The sequence below is a fragment of the Teleopsis dalmanni genome, chromosome 2 (genome assembly GCF_002237135.1).
Source record: "Teleopsis dalmanni isolate 2A chromosome 2, ASM223713v2, whole genome shotgun sequence".
Lineage (NCBI taxonomy): Eukaryota > Metazoa > Arthropoda > Insecta > Diptera > Diopsidae > Teleopsis > Teleopsis dalmanni.
Window position 1 is genome coordinate 21,708,634 of NC_051847.1, and position 19,374 is coordinate 21,728,007.

Here is a 19,374-nt window from a genome sequence, read left to right on the forward strand (position 1 = left end):
ACACCTGACGATGATTTTGTTTCTTCTACTGTAGATTCAATTGCACTAAGTTGTGTCGACATAGATTCAGTTGCGGACTTCACAGTAGTTACAGTAATGCTAGTTTCCAACTGTGACACTGATATATTAGGAAGACTTTCCGAAAGTGAATGTGGTTAAATGTGAAGTGACAGAAGTTAGAAAAGAAGTTATTGTAGGTGAGATATTCTAGTCCTGATGCTAACACTTAACGATGATTTTGTTTCTTCTAGTGTAGATAATTCAATTGAACTAAGTTCGTCAACATAGAATCAGTAGCCGACTTCATAGTAGTTACTATAATGCTAGTTTCGAATTTGGGAAGTTAGAAAAGAAGTTATTGTAGGTGAGACGTTTATTGCTGATGTAACACCTGACGATGATTTTGTTTCTTCTACTATAGATTCAATTGCACTAAATTGTGTCGATATAGATTCAGTTGTGGACTTCACAGTAGTTACAGCAATGCTGGTTTCCAACTGTGATACCGATATACTAGAAGGACTTTCCGAAGTGAATGTGATTAAATGTGAAGTGACGGAAGTTAGAGAGGAAGTTATTGTAGGTGAGACGTTTAGTGCTGATGTAACACCTGACGATTTTGTTTCTCCTACTGTAGATTCAATTGCACTAAGTTGTGTCGACATAGATTCAGTTGCGGACTTCACAGTAGTTACAGTAATGCTGGTTTCCAACTGTGATACTGATATACTAGAAGAACTTTCCGAAGTGAATGTGATTAAAGGTGAAGTGACAGAAGTTAGAAAAGAAGTTATTGTAGGTGAGACGTTTATTGCTGATGTAACACCTGACGATGATTTTGTTTCTTCTACTGTAGATTCAATTGCACTAAGTTGTGTCGACATAGATTCAGTTGCGGACTTCACTGTAGTTACAGTAATGCTAGTTTCCAACTGTGACACTGATATATTAGGAGGACTTTCCGAAGTGAATGTGATTAAATGTGAAGTGACAGAAGTTAGAAAAGAAGTTGTTGTAGGTGAGATATCTAGTCCTGTTGCAACACTTAACGATGATTTTGTTTCTTCTAGTGTAGATAATTCAATTGCACTAAGTTCTGTCAACATAGAATCAGTAGCCGACTTCATAGTAGTTACTATAATGCTAGTTTCGAATTGTGAAGTTAGTAAAGAAGTTACAGTAGGTGAGGTATGTGGTGGAAATGTAACACTTAACCATGATTTTGTTTCTTCTACTGTAGATTCAATTGCACTAAGTTGTGTCGACATAGATTCAGTTGCGGACTTCACAGTAGTTACAGTAATGCTGGTTTCCAACTGTGATTAGATAAACTAGAGGAATAATTCCGACGTGAATGTGATAAAGTTGAAGTGACAGAAGTTAGAGACAAGTTATTGTGTGAGACGTTTAGATGCGTGTAATCGACTTAACGGATGATTGATATTTCTTCTACTGTAGATTCAATTGCACTAAGTTGTGTCGACATAGATTCAGTTGCGGACTTCACAGTAGTTACAGCAATGCTGGTTTCCAACTGTGATACCGATATACTAGAAGGACTTTCCGAAGTGAATGTGATTAAAGGTGAAGTGACAGAAGTTAGAGAAGAAGTTGTTGTAGGTGAGACGTTTAGTGCTGATGTAACACTTAACGATGATTTTGTTTCTTCTACTGTAGATTCAATTGCACTAAGTTGTGTCGACATAGATTCAGTTGCGGACTTCACAGTAGTTACAGTAATGCTAGTTTCCAACTGTGATACTGATATATTAGGAGGACTTTCCGAAGTGAATGTGATTAAAGGTGAAGTGACAGAGGTTAGAGAAGAAGTTATTGTAGGTGAGACATTTAGTGGCGATGTAAGACTTAACGATGATTTTGTTTCTTCTACTGTAGATTCAATTGCACTAAGTTCTCTCGACATAGATTGAGTTGTGGACTTCACAGTAGTTACAGTAATGCTAGTTTCCACCTGTGATACTGATATATTATGAGGATTTTCCGAAGTGAATGTGATTAAAGGTGAAATGACAGAGGTTAGAGAAGAAGTTATTGTAGGTGAGACATTTAGTGCTGATGAAACACCTGACGAAGATTTTGTGTCTTCTACTGTAGATTCAATTGCACTAAGTTGTGTCGACATAGATTCAGTTGCGGACTTCACAGTAGTTACAGTAATGCTAGTTTCCAACTGTGATATTGATATATTAGGAGGACTTTCCGAAGTGAATGTGATTAAATGTGAAATGACAGAGGTTGGAGAAGAAGTTATTGTAGGTGAGACATTTAGTGGTGATGTAAGACTTAACGATGATTTTGTTTCTTCTACTGTAGATAATTCAATTGCACTAAGTTCTGTCGACATAGACTCATTTACGGACTTCATAGTAGTTATAACAATGCTGGTTTCTAATTGTGAAGTTAGGAAAGAAGTTATTGTAGGTGAGATATGTGGTGGTGATGTAACACTTAACGATGATATTGTTTCTTCTACGGTAAGAACTTCATCTGCGCTAACTGTTTTGAGTACAGATTCAGTTGCGGACTTCATAGTAGTTACAGTCATGTTAGCTTCCAACTGTGATACCGATATACTAGTAGGACTTTCAGAAGTGAATGTGATTAAAGGTGAAGTGACAGAAGTTAGAAAATAAATTAGTGTATGTGAGATATTTAGTGCTGATGTAGCACTTAACGATGATTTTGTTTCTTCTACTGTAGATAATTCAATTGCACTAAGTTCTGTCGACATAGATTCAGTTGTGGACTTCATAGTAGTTACACTAATGCTGGTTTCCAACTGTGATGTTAGGAAAGAAGTTATTGTAGGTGAGATATGTGGTGGTGATGTAACAATTAACAATGATTTTGTTTCTTCTACGGTAAGAAATTGATCTGCGCTAACTGTTTTGAGTACAGATTCAGTAACGAGCTTCATAGTAGTTACAGTAATGCTAGTTTCCAACAGTGATACCGATATACTAGGAGGACTTTCAGAAGTGAATGTGATTAAAGATAAAGTCACGGAGGTTAGAAAAGAAGTTATTGTAGGTGAGATCTTTAGTGGTGATGTAGATTCAATTGCACTAAGTTCTGTCGACATAGATTCAGTTGCGGACTTTATAGTAGTTACAATAATGTTGATTTTAAACTGTGATACTGATATATTAGGATGGGTTTCGGAAGTAAATGTAATGAAAGATGAAGTGACGGCAGTCAGGAAGGTAGTTATTGTGGGTAATATGTCCGGTGATGGTGTTGTAACAAGTGAAGTTCTTTCTTCTTCAACAGTAGTTGACACAAACGAACTAAATATTTTTAGTAAAGTCTCAGTTGCAGGTTTCGTAGTAGTTACATGAAACGTAGGTAATGGTGTAGTGCAGGGTGATGTTTTTGTTTCGGAGATCGGAGATAATAGAATAATTTTAGTTAGAGTTGTCAAATTTAGCATCCTTGTTAGGCGTTTTGTTTCCATAACAATTTCAAAGTCCAGCGCACCCGTTTCTTTCTCTTCCTCTACCGATGTAATAGTTGATGGTGATATTACTGAAGTCAAGAACGAAGTCACTGCAATTGTAATATCCGGTGGTGATGTGGTGCTTGAAGGTGTTGTTGTTTCTTTTTCTTTGATAGATAAGGTTATGCTATGTGTACTTGACCAAAGAAAAGGTCTTCTTGTAAACTGTACAGCCTTTGTGAAGCTTTTTGTTTCTTTAACTTCAAATTCCAGCACTCCCTTTTTTTCTGTTTCTGTATTAGTTGATGTAAGTGTTTCAGTTGTTTTCACGGAAAACGGTGAGGTTGTTTTAGTCGAACTTCTTGCACTTTTTTTAGACGATCTTCTGAATGTAGATTTTTTTGAAGATTTATGTACAGGTGTTTGAATTTTGGTTGTTGATGTTTCGTTTTGCGTAGGCTTATCCGGTTTTTCTTTACGCCATTTCCGTGTTATTTTATGTATTATTTCTATTAAGTTGCCCAACAATTTTATAGGAGTTTGCGGCATATTTTTAGGAACCATCAACTCTACTTTACCTATTTCATCTACATATTCACTTAAAAATTGTTGATTTTGAAGATATGTTCCTTTAGTCAATGATACATTTGTACTTAAACTCCAAATATTGATTAGTAAGAAAAATATTGAATAATTTTTCATTTTGTTGCAGAAAATATCAGATTCTACTAATTATGAGTACCTTTTGAAATCAAGTTATTTTTCCATATATATTCATATATGTTTTTATGAAATTTAATTATTTGACATTCCAAAATTTACAGCTTTTGGATGAAATGTTTATAAAATATTTTTTGTTTATATGTGCACTATGATTTTTTATTAAAAAAACTTTAGATATTAAGTTAATATATATAGTTGTTTAAAAATTAATTCTTTGATCTAGCAGTATTATCCTCCATTTATGACAAAGTCATGATTTCATTCATTGTTTTTTAAACTGTAGTTATACTTTCTATTGAAAAGAAATTTTAAACTGTTGAAGTCAAAATTTAAATGATACTATATATGAGTATAATTTATAAGTTAATTTTATATGTATATGCACACAATTACAAAAACTTAAAGCAAACATTATAAGCACTGATAACCAGTTAACTCTGGATGAAGCATTCGTAGTGTCAGAATATTTTAATATTAATGGATTGGTTAAAAATGTTTTCAATCAGCGTACCTGAAATCTGTAATTAATTAAAATCGCGATTATACTGAAGTTTTGCAGAAGTAATATAATAAGTAACATTGCTTCAATCAAAGTCAAGTTTTGAGTATAAAAAATTAACAACTTTTTAATGAACTATAGTTTATTCTTTTGCGCAATATTTCCACTATTGTTTATGTTGTAGATATTTAGAGTCCTTCCTCAACAACATATAAATCTGTTAAAAGTTACGCCCGAAACACGATGATAAGAAGCAGTTTTACATCAAACTATTGTTTACATGTTTTATATAATGTTAATAGATGATAACATATTTTTTTAATTAATTTATGTTAATGATGTATGATTAATATAAATTAAAATGATATTTTTAAACGGATATCTGATGTATGAATAATATCAATAAACATAATAAAATACATTAATCAAATGTTAGAAATGAGCAGAGTTTCGAATCCGAATTTGGAAATCGTTTTCTAGAATGTTATCGGTTTTCAGTTCAATCTAGAGCGAATTCATTTTACGTATATGTATAAAATAGTATTTTTTCATGTTCAAATTTTTTTTATTCATTCTTTCAGAAAAACATGGTTAACGAATTAATTTAACAAAAAAACACACTTCTACTTTATTGTATGTTCTTGAATATTTTATTATCTTTAATATGAGAGGAACGCACAAGAATCAATATGAATCGAAGGGTTCGGTGCTAGATAGAGCCAAACCCCTGCATTTTTTGTTGATCGGTTCTGGGTTTCTTTCTGAAATATTAGCCATAATTTTTTTTTTTGAGTTGTAAAAAAACAACATTAAAACTGGTTGAAACAAATTGGCATCACTTTTAAAATATTTCAAATGCTTGTTTTTGATATATGTTTTTTGTTTCGAAAAAAAAAGAAATCAAAATGAATATTAGAATGACAATCGTAAGCATTTTTATCTTGTACATATATTTAAATTAATTAATTTATTTACGTATTGGAACTTATTCTGAAATGAAATGCTTATATGATTTTAACGGATGACTGAAATTTTGCAACATATTTCCAGCGAACATTCAAAATAGACTGATTTTTCAATTTGGCTGCACTGAAACTTAAGACGTAAAATATTTTGCGAGTAAGACCAAACTTTGAAGATTTTTAGAACATTGTTATTGCTTCACATATTTTCTTTCGTAAGTGTCGAGTATTTTTTTTGCTACTCTGATAGAAAAAATTATCAAAAAAAAAAAATAACAATAACTTTTTTCATTATTTTGAAGGGTTTCAAAAAATTTATTATATTCTTTTGAGTAATTAGTGACTAACAATAAGTAATTAAATAATAGAATTTTGTATATGGGAAAATGGCTATTTTCAATGTCATATAATAGCCAATGTTACTATCAATTAAAAGGAATGCCTATGAGATCCACCATCTTACCAATCATTGCCGATATTCATTGTCATATTAACTATTTATTATGTGCACATATGCAAGATTTGATGTTTGCAAAACAGATTGTAACAGTGATGCCAATGTTTCGCTCAGCAAATATAGGCCAGCATGCGTTTTTTGCCACACTTGCGAACCACCGAAAACGCCTAATATTAAAATAAAATTGTGTTGGTTCTAAAAAACATATTCTTCAGGAAAACTTATAATTTATATTCCAAACATGGTATGGTCATAATTACAGAAAAAATTTCATAAACGAAAAGAAAACCTTAATTATAGTTGCAATTGAGAGATGAAAGTTATTCATTATTTGAGTGATAAAAATTGAAAATTGACATCAGAAATGTGTAATGCAAATTTCTAAATGACACTTATTAATGGGATTCACACATCCCATTAAAAAATATGGTGTATTTGAAATTGATATGGAGATATTGGTATATGATATTAATATTGGTATATGGGTCATTCTTTTACAACTCGGTCACCTTTTTGACCCCATGATCTCCGATTTGACTGAAATTTTTTTTATGAGCTCCTTTCATAAAATAAAAAGACTCGTATCTCGGGAAAAAATTTTGTGATTTTTTTTCTAGGAGATATAGACCCATGGGATTTTAAGAACTGGCATAGTAGACACATTTTCAAATGGCTATATCTCAAGTTCTATAAGAGGTAGAAACTTGAAATTTACAGCGTTTCAAAGATAATTGATTGATTACCAAATTTTTATGTAGAATTTAATGATAAACTCAATTCAGGAATAAAAAGTAAAAGTTTTTGTATAGTTTTCCTTCGAAAATTGATTTCATGGTTCTTTGGTCCGTATGAGTAACGTGAAGGACACCTGATTAATTAATTTTTTTTAGTTACTTCTAAAATGAATATCACAGTCGAAATATTTATTTTTGAAGTAGAATTTATATATTAATTTGAATCAAAACTAAAAAAAAAAATTTTTGTGACATATGCCTTTTTTTTTTTTTACTGAAAAATCGTGTGTATGTGTTTGGTGTGATATGAAGGATAAATACATTTTTAAAAGTACTTCTAATTACAATATTGTCCTGAAATTTTTGGGTTTTATGTAGAATTTTATTACTAATCGAAATCAAAAATATTATATAAGAATATATGTAGTATATTCTTTGAAAATTCATTCAATGAAAATGTAATACGCATGTGCTTGATGTGTTTTGCGGGAGAAAAAATTTTGAAAACTTTTATATCATATATAATGGTAAAAACAGTAAAAAATAGTTTTGAAATTTTTAAAATCATTTCCATTTAAATTAGTATACTATTTGAATATATAAAACGCCATGGAAACTTTGTTAAATGACTAAAATACTTCTTTTTTCAAAACATTTGAAATCTAATATTGTTTCATATATATACTCATAAATGTAGATGTAATATTACAAGTTTATTTATTTCGGTTCCAAATTTTTTATATAAAAAATTAAACACCTAAGACGTTCGAATGCATGCGTTAAATACACATAAATATGTATAACAAACGACAAACTTAGTATAAGGTCTTGATCACAATATGGATTGAAAGATTTATCAACAAATAGCGTAGTTATACGCTATTATTTATATTTTTTTTAACGTATAGGACCTTTCAATCCAGAATGGATTCCGAATTATATTTGAGATATTTTATTCCTGCAGGCATACCACCATGATAGACAAAGTATATCTTACTTTATAAATCTACGACAATTCTTTAATACAAATATAAGATCGCGTCTTCGGGAAGCCGGCGACAAGGATATACAATTATTAATACTATTTGACAGTACCCAAAAACAAATAAAAACCGATGAAATTATTGATTTCAGATAATTAAAATAATATATTATACAGGGTTTTATAAACAATGATCACTAAAATTTTATTACAAGTATGAAATAATCAGCAAATATTTAAATCAGCATAATATTGACCAAAAGTGAAACGCCTCAGTTTCATGACGTTATACTCTCTCCACAAACTTTATAAACATTTCTCATATTTTAGTTCCTCTTCAACACTTAACAAATGCCAGTAACGAAGGACTAACAGTAACAATTTGAAAAGTAGATATTGTATATGGAGTATACATGCATAGCAGACAATGCTCGTATATCTATTGTACTAGTTTTACCAAAAGTGAAACTCCATTGTCATGGGTGTCAGCTGGGTAATGGTACAGTTTTCACAGACGCTAACAGGAACTCGCATCACAGTCACTAACTGCCTTATAACTTCATAATCATATTCTAGCTACTCTTCAATGGTAGATGAAGATACAGCAGTAATATATGATGACGTTGCAGATGAAAACTTTGCCATAGTTGTAACTGATACGTTTAAACTGAGTGTTTTCAGTACAGATTCAGGTGCAGACTTCGTAGTAGTTATTACCGCTGTTGGTGAAATTTGAGAACCGAAAGCGGTTTCTGATGTAAGCAAAGACATTGGTGAATATAATTGAGAAACAAATGTAGATGTAGCCACTGCCGAAATCATTGATAACGATGAAATATTTAGGGATCGCTCAGTTGTCTTACCCTTAGTTAACGCCGTTGAAATAAAAGGTTTAGAAATAAATACCGTAGATGACTTAATTGGCGTTTCCGGTAACCCCGTTATATTTGTAACTGAAAACCCAAAAGAGGTTTCTGATGTATACGAAATTATTGACGAAATTAAGGAAGTATCAGATGGTGATATTGTCTGCGTTGAAATTAATGATGACAATGTTTTATTAACAGAAGTCTCAGTTTCTTCAACTTGAGTTGTCGTTATTAAACTTGTTGATTTAGAAATAAATTCAGTCGACAACTCCAACAAGGATTTTGTTGAGACCGTTGTCAATGAAACCTGAGAACCGAAAGTGGTTTCTGATGTAAATGAAGACATTGGTGAATATAATAGAGAAACAAATGTAGACGTTGTCAATGCCGATCTCATTGATGACGTTGTAATATTTAGAGGTCGTTTAGTTTCTTCAACTTCAGTTAACGCTGTTGTAATAAGGACTTCAGAAAATTCCGTTGACGACTTAATTGATGTTTCTGGTAACCCCGTTATATTTGCACCTGAAGACCCAAAAGAGGTTTCTAATGTATACGAAAATATTGACGAAATTAAGGAAGTATCAGATGGTGATATTGTCTTCGTCGAAATTATCGCTGACAATGTTTTATTAACAGAAGTCTCAGTTTCTTCAACTTGAGTTGTCGTCATTAAACTTGTTGATTTAGAAATAAATTCAGTCGACAACTCCAATATGGATTCTGTTGTAAGAGTTGTTAGCAACTCCTGAGAACCGAAAGTGGTTTGCGATGTAAATGAAGACATTGGTGAATAAAATTGAGAATCAAATGTAGATGTTACTGCCGCAATCATTGATGACGTTGTAATATTTAGAGGTCGTTTAGTTTCTTCAACTTCAGTTAACGCTGTTGTAATAAGGGCTTCAGAAAATTCCGTTGACGATTTGATTGATGTTTCTGGTAACCTCGTTATATTTGCACCTGAAGACCCAAAAGAGGTTTCTGATGTATACAAAATTATTGGCGAATATAACGATGTATCAGAAGGTGATATTGTCTTCGTCGAAATTATCGCTGACAATGTTTTATTAACAGAAGTCTCAGTTTCTTCAACTTGAGTTGACGTCATTAAACTTGTTGATTTAGAAATAAATTCAGTCAACAACTCCAATATGGATTCTGTTGTAAGAGTTGTTAGCAACTCCTGAGAACCGAAAGTGGTTTGCGATGTAAATGAAGACATTGGTGAATATAATTGAGAAACAAATGCAGATGTTGTCACTGTCGAAATCATTGATGACGTTGTAATATTTAGAGATCGTTTAGTTTCTTCAACTTCAGTTAACGCTGTTGTAATGAGGACTTCAGAAAATTCCGTTGACGACTTAATTGATGTTTCTGGTAACCCCGTTATATTTGCACCTGAAGACCCAAAAGAGGTTACTAATGTATACGAAAATATTGACGAAATTAACGAAGAATCAGATGGTGATATTGTCTTCGTCGAAATTATTAATGACAATGTTTTATTAACAGAAGTATCAGTTTCTTCAACTTGAGTTGTCGTTATTAAACTTGTTGATTTAGAAATAAATTCAGTCGACAACTCCAATATGGATTCTGTTGTAAGAGTTGTTAGCAACTCCTGAGAACCGAAAGTGGTTTGCGATGTAAATAAAGACATTGGTGAATATAATTGAGAAACAAATGTAGATGTAGTCACTGCCGATCTCATTGATGACGATGTAATATTTAGAGGTCGTTTAGTTTCTTCAACTTCAGTTAACGCTGTTGTAATAAGGACTTCAGAAAATTCCGTTGACGACTTAATTGATGTTTCTGGTAACCTCGTTATATTTGCACCTGAAGACCCAAAAGAGGTTTCTAATGTATACGAAAATATTGGCGAAATTAACGAAGTATCAGATGGTGATATTGTCTTCGTCGAAATTATTAATGACAATGTTTTATTAACAGAAGTCTCAGTTTCTTCAACTTGAGTTGTCGTCATTAAACTTGTTGATTTAGAAATAAATTCAGTCGACAACTCCAATATGGATTCTGTTGTAAGAGTTGTTAGCAACTCCTGAGAACCGAAAGTGGTTTGCGATGTACGTGAAGACATTGGTGAATATAATTGAGAAACAAATGTAGATGTAGTTACTGCCGAAATCATTGATGACGTTGTAATATTTAGAGGTCGTTTAGTTTCTTCAACTTCAGTTAACGCTGTTGTAATAAGGACTTCAGAAAATTCCGTTGACGACTTAATTGATGTTTCTGGTAACCTCGTTATATTTGCACCTGAAGACCCAAAAGAGGTTACTAATGTATACGAAAATATTGACGAAATTAACGAAGAATCAGATGGTGATATTGTCTTTGTCGAAATTATTAATGACAATGTTTTATTAACAGAAGTCTCAGTTTCTTCAACTTGCGTTGTCGTCATTAAACTTGTTGATTTAGAAATAAATTCAGTCGACAACTCCAATATGGATTCTGTTGTAAGAGTTGTTAGCAACTCCTGAGAACCGAAAGTGGTTTGCGATGTAAATGAAGACATTGGTGAATAAACTTGAGAAACAAATGTAGATGTCACTGCCGAAATCATTGATGACGTTGTAATATTTAGAGGTCGTTTAGTTTCTTCAACTTCAGTTAACGCTGTTGTAATAAGGACTTCAGAAAATTCCGTTGACGACTTAATTGATGTTTCTGGTAACCTCGTTATATTTGCACCTGAAGACCCAAAAGAGGTTTCTAATGTATACGAAAATATTGGCGAAATTAAGAAAGTATCAGATGGTGATATTGTCTTCGTCGAAATTATTAATGACAATGTTTTATTAACAGAAGTCTCAGTTTCTTCAACTTGAGTTGCCGTCATTAAACTTGTTGATTTAGAAATAAATTCAGTCGACAACTCCAATATGGATTCTGTTGTAAGAGTTGTTAGCAACTCCTGAGAACCGAAAGTGGTTTGCGATGTAAATGAAGACATTGGTGAATAAAATTGAGAAACAAATGTAGATGTTGTCACTGCCGAAATCATTGATGACGTTGTAATATTTAGAGATCGTTTAGTTTCTTCAAATTCAGTTAACGCTGTTGTAATAAGGACTGCAGAAAATTCCGTTGAAGACTTAATTGATGTTTCTGGTAACCTCGTTATATTTGCAACTGAAGACCTAAAAGAGGTTTCTGATGTATACGAAAATATTGGCGAAATTAACGAAGAATCAGATGGTGATATTGTCTTCGTCGAAATTATTAATGACAATGTTTTATTAACAGAAGTATCAGTTTCTTCAACTTGAGTTGTCGTTATTAAACTTGTTGATTTAGAAATAAATTCAGTCGACAACTCCAATATGGATTCTGTTGTAAGATTTGTTAGCAACTCCTGAGAACCGAAAGTGGTTTGCGATGTAAATAAAGACATTGGTGAATATAATTGAGAAACAAATGTAGATGTAGTCACTGCCGATCTCATTGATGACGATGTAATATTCAGAGGTCGTTTAGTTTCTTCAACTTCAGTTAACGCTGTTTTAATAAGGACTTCAGAAAATTCCGTTGACGACTTAATTGATGTTTCTGGTAACCCCGTTATATATGCACCTGAAGACCCAAAAGAGGTTACTAATGTATACGAAAATATTGACGAAATTAACGAAGTATCAGATGGTGATATAGTCTTCGTCGAAATTATCGCTGACAATGTTTTATTAACAGAAGTCTCAGTTTCTTCAACTTGAGTTGTCGTCATTAAACTTGTTGATTTAGAAATAAATTCAGTCGACAACTCCAATATGGATTCTGTTGTAAGAGTTGTTAGCAACTCCTGAGAACCGAAAGTGGTTTGCGATGTAAATGAAGACATTGGTGAATAAAATTGAGAAACAAATGTAGATGTTGTCATTGCCGAAATCATTGATGACGTTGTAATATTTAGAGATCGTTTAGTTTCTTCAACTTCAGTTAACGCTGTTGTAATAAGGACTTCAGAAAATTCCGTTGAAGACTTAATTGATGTTTCTGGTAACCCCGTTATATTTGCACCTGAAGACCCAAAAGAGGTTTCTGATGTATACGAAAATATTGACGAAATTAAGGAAGTATCAGATGGTGATATTGTCTTCGTCGAAATTATCGCCGGCAATGTTTTATTAACAGAAGGTTCAGTTTCTTCAACTTGAGTTGACGTCATTAAACTTATTGATCTAGAGGTAAATTCAGTCGAAGACTCCAATACGGATTCTGTTGTACTAGTTTTCAGTGAAACTTGAGAACCAAAAGTAATTTTCGATGTAAGTGAAGACATTGGTGAATATAATTGAGAAACAAATGTAGATGTTGTCATTGCCGAAATCATTGATGACATTGTAATATTTAGAGTACGTTTAGTTTCTTCAACTTCAGTTAACGCTGTTGTAATAAAGACTTCAGAAAATTCCGTTGAAGACTTAATTGATGTTTCTGGTAACGCTGTTATATTTGCACCCGAAGACCCAAAAGAGGTTTCTAATGTATACGAAAATATTGACGAAATTAACGAACTATCAGATGGTGATTTTGTCTTCGTCGAAATTATTAATGACAATGTTTTATTAACAGAAGTCTCAGTTTCTTCAACTTGAATTGACGTCATTAAACTTGTTGATTTAGAAATAAATTCAGTCAACAACTCCAATATGGATTCTGTTGTAAGAGTTGTTAGCAACTCCTGAGAACCGAAAGTGGTTTGCGATGTAAATGAAGACATTGGTGAATAAAATTGAGAAACAAATGTAGATGTTGTCACTGCCGAAATCATTGATGACGTTGTAATATTTAGAGATCGTTTAGTTTCTTCAAATTCAGTTAACGCTGTTGTAATAAGGACTTCAGAAAATTCCGTTGAAGACTTAATTGATGTTTCTGGTAACCTCGTTATATTTGCAACTGAAGACCCAAAAGAGGTTTCTGATGTATACGAAAATATTGGCGAAATTAACGAAGAATCAGATGGTGATATTGTCTTCGTCGAAATTATTAATGACAATGTTTTATTAACAGAAGTATCAGTTTCTTCAACTTGAGTTGTCGTTATTAAACTTGTTGATTTAGAAATAAATTCAGTCGACAACTCCAATATGGATTCTGTTGTAAGAGTTGTTAGCAACTCCTGAGAACCGAAAGTGGTTTGCGATGTAAATGAAGACATTGGTGAATAAAATTGAGAAACAAATGTAGATGTTGTCACTGCCGAAATCATTGATGACGTTGTAATATTTAGAGGTCGTTTAGTTTCTTCAACTTCAGTTAACGCTCTTGTAATAAGGGCTTCAGAAAATTCCGTTGACGACTTAATTGATGTTTCTGGTAACCCCGTTATATTTGAAACTGAAGATCCAAAAGAGGTTTTTAATATATACGAAATTATTGGCGAATATAACAATGTATCCGTAGGTAATATAGTCTTTGTCGAAAATATCGCTGACAATGTTTTATTAACAGAAGTCTCAGTTTCTTCAACTTGAGTTGACGTCATTAAACTTATTGATTTAGAAATAGATTCAGTCGAAGACTTTGATATGGGTTCTGTTGTAACAGTTGTTAATGAAACCAGAGAACCGAAAGTGGTTTCCGATGTAAGTGAAGACATTGGTGAATATAATTGAGAAACAAATGTAGATGGTCTCACTGCCAAAATCATTGATGACGATGTGATATTTAGAGAAAGTTCAGTTTCTTCACCTTCAGTTAACGCTGTTGAAATAAAAGGTTCTGAAATAAATTCCGTTGAGTACTCCATCGATGTTTCTGGTAACCCCGTTATATTTGCAACTAAGGACCCAAACGATGTTCCATATGTATATGAAAATATTGGCGAATATAATGAAGTATCAATAGGTGATATAGTCTTCGTCGAAAATATCGCTGACAATGTTTCATTAACAGAAGTCTCAGTTTCTTCAACTTGAGTTGACGTCATTAAACTTATTGATCTAGAGGTAAATTCAGTCGAAGACTCCAATACGGATTCTGTTGTACCAGTTGTTAGTGAAACTTGAGAACTGAAAGTGGTTTCTGATGTGAATGAAACCGTTGGTGAATATAATAGAGAAACAAATGTACACGTTGTCAATGCCGATCTCATTGATGACGATGTTATATTTAGAGGACGCTTACTTTCTTCACCTTTACTTAACGCTGTTGAAATGAAAGGTTCTGAAATAAATTCCGTTGAGTACTCCATTGATGGTTCTGGTAACCCCGTTATATTTGAAACTGAAGACCCAAGCGATGTTCCGGATGTATATGAAATTATTGGCGAATATAATGAAGTATTAGTAGGTGATATAGTCCTCGTCGAAATTATCGCTGACAATGTTTTGTTAACAGAATGCTCAATTTCTTCAATTTGAGTTGACGTCATTAAACTTATTGATTTAGAAATAGATTCAGTCGAAGACTTTGATATGGGTTCTGTTGTAACAGTTGTTAATGAATCCAGAGAACCGAAAGTGGTTTCCGATGTAAGTGAAGACATTGGTGAATAAAATTGAAAAACAAATGTAGATGTTGTCACTGCCAAAATCATTGATGACAATGTGATATTTAGAGGAAGTTCAGTTTCTTCACCTTCAATTAACACTGTTGAAATAAAATGTTCTGAAATAAATTCCGTTGAGAACTCCATTGATGTTTCTCGTAACCTCGTTATATTTGAAACTGAAGACCCAAACGATGTTCCATATGTATATGAAAATATTTGCGAATATAATGAAGTATCAATAGGTGATATAGTCGTCGTCGGAAATATCGCTGACAATGTTTCATTAACAGAAATCTCAGTTTCTTCAACTCGAGTTGACGTCATTAAACTTATTGATTTAGAAATAAATTCAGTCGAAGACTCCAATGTAGATTCTGTTGTAACAGTTGTTAGTGAAACTTGAGAACCGAAAGTGGTTTCTGATGTGAATGAAACCGTTGGTGAATATAATAAAGAAACAAATGTAGACGCTGCCAATGATGGTGATGTGATATTTAGAGGACGTTCAGTTTCTTCACCTTCAATTAACGCCGTTGAAATAAAAGGTTCTGAAATAAATTCCGTTGAGTACTTCATTGATGTTTCTGGTAACCTCGTTATATTTGCAACTGAAGACCCAAGCAATGTTCCAGATGTATATGAAATTATTGGCGAATATAATGAAAAATTAGTAGGTGATATAGTCCTCTTCGAGATTATCGCTGACAATGTTATATTAACAGAAGTCTCAGTTTCTTCAACTTGAGTTGACGTCATTAAACTTATTGATTTAGAAATAAATTCAGTAGAAGACTCCAATGTAGATTCTGTTGTAACAGTTGTTAGTGAATCCAGAGAACCGAAAGAGGTTTCTGATGTAAATGAAAACATTGGTGCATATAATAAAGAAACAAATGTAGACGTTGCCAATGATGGCGATGTGATATTTAGAGGACGTTCAGTTTCTTCACCTTCAGTTAACACTGTTGAAATAAAAGGTTTAGAAATAAATTCCGTTGAGAACTCCATTGATGTTTCTAGTAACCCCGTTATATTTGAAACTGAAGACCCAAACGATGTTCCATATGTATATGAAAATATTGGCGAATATAATGAAGTATCAATAGGTGATAGAGTCGTCGTCGGAAATATCGCTGACAATGCTTCATTAACAGAAGTCTCAGTTTCTTCAACTCGAGTTGACGTCATTAAACTTATTGATTTAGGAATAAATTCAGTAGAAGACTCCAATGTAGATTCTGTTGTAACAGTTGTTAGTGAATCTTGAGAACCGAAAGTGGTTTCTGATGTAAATGAAAACATTGGTGAATATAATAAAGAAACAAGTGTAGACGTTGCCAATGATGGCGATGTGATATTTAGAGGACGTCCAGTTTCTTCACCTTCAATTAACGCTGTTGAAATAAAAGGTTCTGAAATAAATTCCGATGAGTACTTCATTGATGTTTCTGGTAACCTCATTATATTTGCAACTGAAGACCCAAGCAATGTTCCAGATGTATATGAAATTATTGGCGAATATAATGAAAAATTAGTAGGTGATATAGTCCTCTTCGAGATTATCGCTGACAATGTTATAATAACAGAAGTCTCAGTTTCTTCATCTTGAGATGATGTCATTAAACTTATTGATCTAGAGGTATGTTCAGTCGACGATCCCAATATGGATACTGTTGTAACCGAACTCAGTGAAATCTGAGACCCGAATGTGCTTTGCGATGTAAGTGAAGACATTGGGGAATATAATTGAGAAACAAATGTAGATGTTGTCAATGCCGAAACCATTGGTGACGACGTAACGTGTAAGGGTCGTAAAGTTTCTTCAACTTTAATTACCGCCGTTGAAGTAAGGGGTTCAAAAACAAATTTCATTGACGACTCCATTGATGTTTCTGCTAAGAATGTTTTATTTGAAATTGAAGTTTCGAAAGTACTCTTCGATGTGTGTGAAAATTTTGGCGAATATAATGAAATATCTGATGGTAGTATTGTCTCCGCCGTAGTTATTGCTGATAAGGTTTTATTAAGAATTGGCTTGATTTTTTTAACTTGTGTTGACTTTATTAAGTGAAGTGACTCAGAGATATATTCAATCGACGACTCTTTTAATGTTTCTGTTGTAACTGTCGTTAATATTATTGAAGCCGTCGTTTGGGATGTTGGGGTTTCTATATTTGTAGCGTATGTGCTTATGAATACCAATTCGTATAGTGTTGTGTTGAAAGTGGGTCTTTTTGTTTTCTTACGCTTTTTTTGTTTTACAATAGTTTTGTTACTTTTACTAAAATTTTCTTTCATATCGTTATTTTTCAGAGTTCGTTGATTATTTTTTGTGTATAGTTCTGTATGGGAAGTGCTGCTCTTGGGTCTTTTTGTTTTCTTACGCTTTTTTTGTTTTACAATAGTTTTGTTACTTTTACTAAAATTTTCTCTCATATCGTTATTTATCGAAGTTCGTTGATTAACTTTTGTGTATAGTTCTGTATGGGAAGTGCTGCTCTTGGGTCTTTTTGTTTTCCTACGCTTTTTTTGTTTTACAATAGTTTTGTTATCGTTATTAAAATTTTCTCCCATATCGTTATTATTTATCGGAGTTCGTTGATTATCTTTTGTGTGTAGTTCTGTATTGGAAGTGCTGCTCGTTGTTCTCCTACGCATTCGATGTCTTTTGTCTTGTACAATAGTGGGTTTACTGTGATTAAAACTTTCAGTCACATCACTGGTAGTTGTCCGTTTATTAGTTTGTTGATTATCTTGTGAGTCCCAATAAAGAGATGAAATTCCCCAATTTTCAATAAGTACATTTAATGCACTAAATGGTTCACGTAACTTATAAGGGATAATTAATTCTAGTTTTTCAATATAAGATATGTAAGAGTCAAATAATCCATTTGTTAAAGAAACGTTTATACTTAAGTTGCAGAGAGATATTAGTAAAATATATATATGTATTGAATAATTTTTCATAGTTGTACTTAAAACAATTTGAGAGTCCTTTAAATAAAACAAGTTAATTCTTTCGCCTGAATGCAGGTATAAAATAACAGTAAAAAATGTCATTAAACAGTTTGAAGTTTTAATATATCAGAAACAAAATTTTAATTTATTTAAATTTAAATAATCTCTACGAAAACTTTGTTATACAGGAAAACTTTGTATTGCACGGACATGGATAAAGCCGAAATAAAAAGACAGCATAAGTATACGAAATTTGAAAACAATTCTACAGTTTGCGACTAAACTAATTTCGATAATATTAAAACCGAAAAAAAATGCATATTCAAATTCAAATATAAGAAATGAGGTACATCTTCTACAATTTTCGGCAAAAGCTAATCTGATATCTCTAACACTATTTTGAACAGAAATAACTGCGTTTTTAACAATATTAAAAATATAGGCTTTGATGAATCGAAATTTGCTTAAAAATAGGTGTAGACAAGAAAAAAATTATCCAAGTACATTGACAAGGATGCAAACAATCTTAATAAACTTTGTTTGTTATATTTGTACCCAATTATAATATACATATGTATATATTTATATGAAAGCACCTCAGCTCTATGACCCCCTTCTTGCTACCACAGTTTAAAATGTAACAAATGGTAATGTAATAGTTAATCTAAGTATTATATTTAAAAGATTAATGTGATTATATACATAATTATATATAATTAAATTAAATTAAATTAAATTAAATTAAAATGTATTATACAATTATGTAATTGTTAATGTAAGGTATTATTAATGATATGGAAAAAAATCTAAATATTACGGGTATTCCTTTCAGTAATTTTTTAAAATAAATTGAGTTCGAATGCAAGAAAAGTAAAAGTATAAGTTAAATAAACCTTACTCAGTTATATACTATTAGGTTTACCCTGAAGTAAGACTAGGGAAATAGGTAACCTGCCCTGCACCTACCAACTTACGCCTATCCACAGAGTGTGTCCATATTTTCGTTTAATCTAAGCATCTTTACGAATATATGCATTTTGATGCATAAATGCTACTATATAGCGTCCACATTTTCATCTTATTCATTTGTTATGACAATATTATTGCCCGAAAATGTTTTCAATCATAATATATAAACTAATCTTAAATTTTTTATTTTAACATTTATAGTATAAAAAATTTTTCATCAAAACAACTTAAAATGTTG

At 32.1% G+C, this 19,374-nt stretch overlaps 2 protein-coding genes across 2 annotated transcripts in view; both read right to left on the minus strand.

Annotated features, from left to right (window-relative positions):
* LOC119683917 (fibrinogen alpha chain) overlaps window positions 1-19,374 on the minus strand; it is an 83,200-nt gene that overhangs the window by 33,504 nt on the left and 30,322 nt on the right. The gene's annotated exons all lie outside the window — the stretch shown is intronic.
* On the minus strand, window positions 1,427-17,468 carry LOC119681616 (uncharacterized threonine-rich GPI-anchored glycoprotein PJ4664.02-like). Its single transcript, XM_038094859.1, has 2 exons — window positions 8,392-17,468; window positions 1,427-4,115 (listed from the first exon to the last, which is right to left on the minus strand). Exons 1-2 carry the CDS (start codon window positions 17,091-17,093, stop codon window positions 1,427-1,429), a joined length of 11,391 nt encoding a protein of 3,796 aa, XP_037950787.1. The 5' UTR covers window positions 17,094-17,468.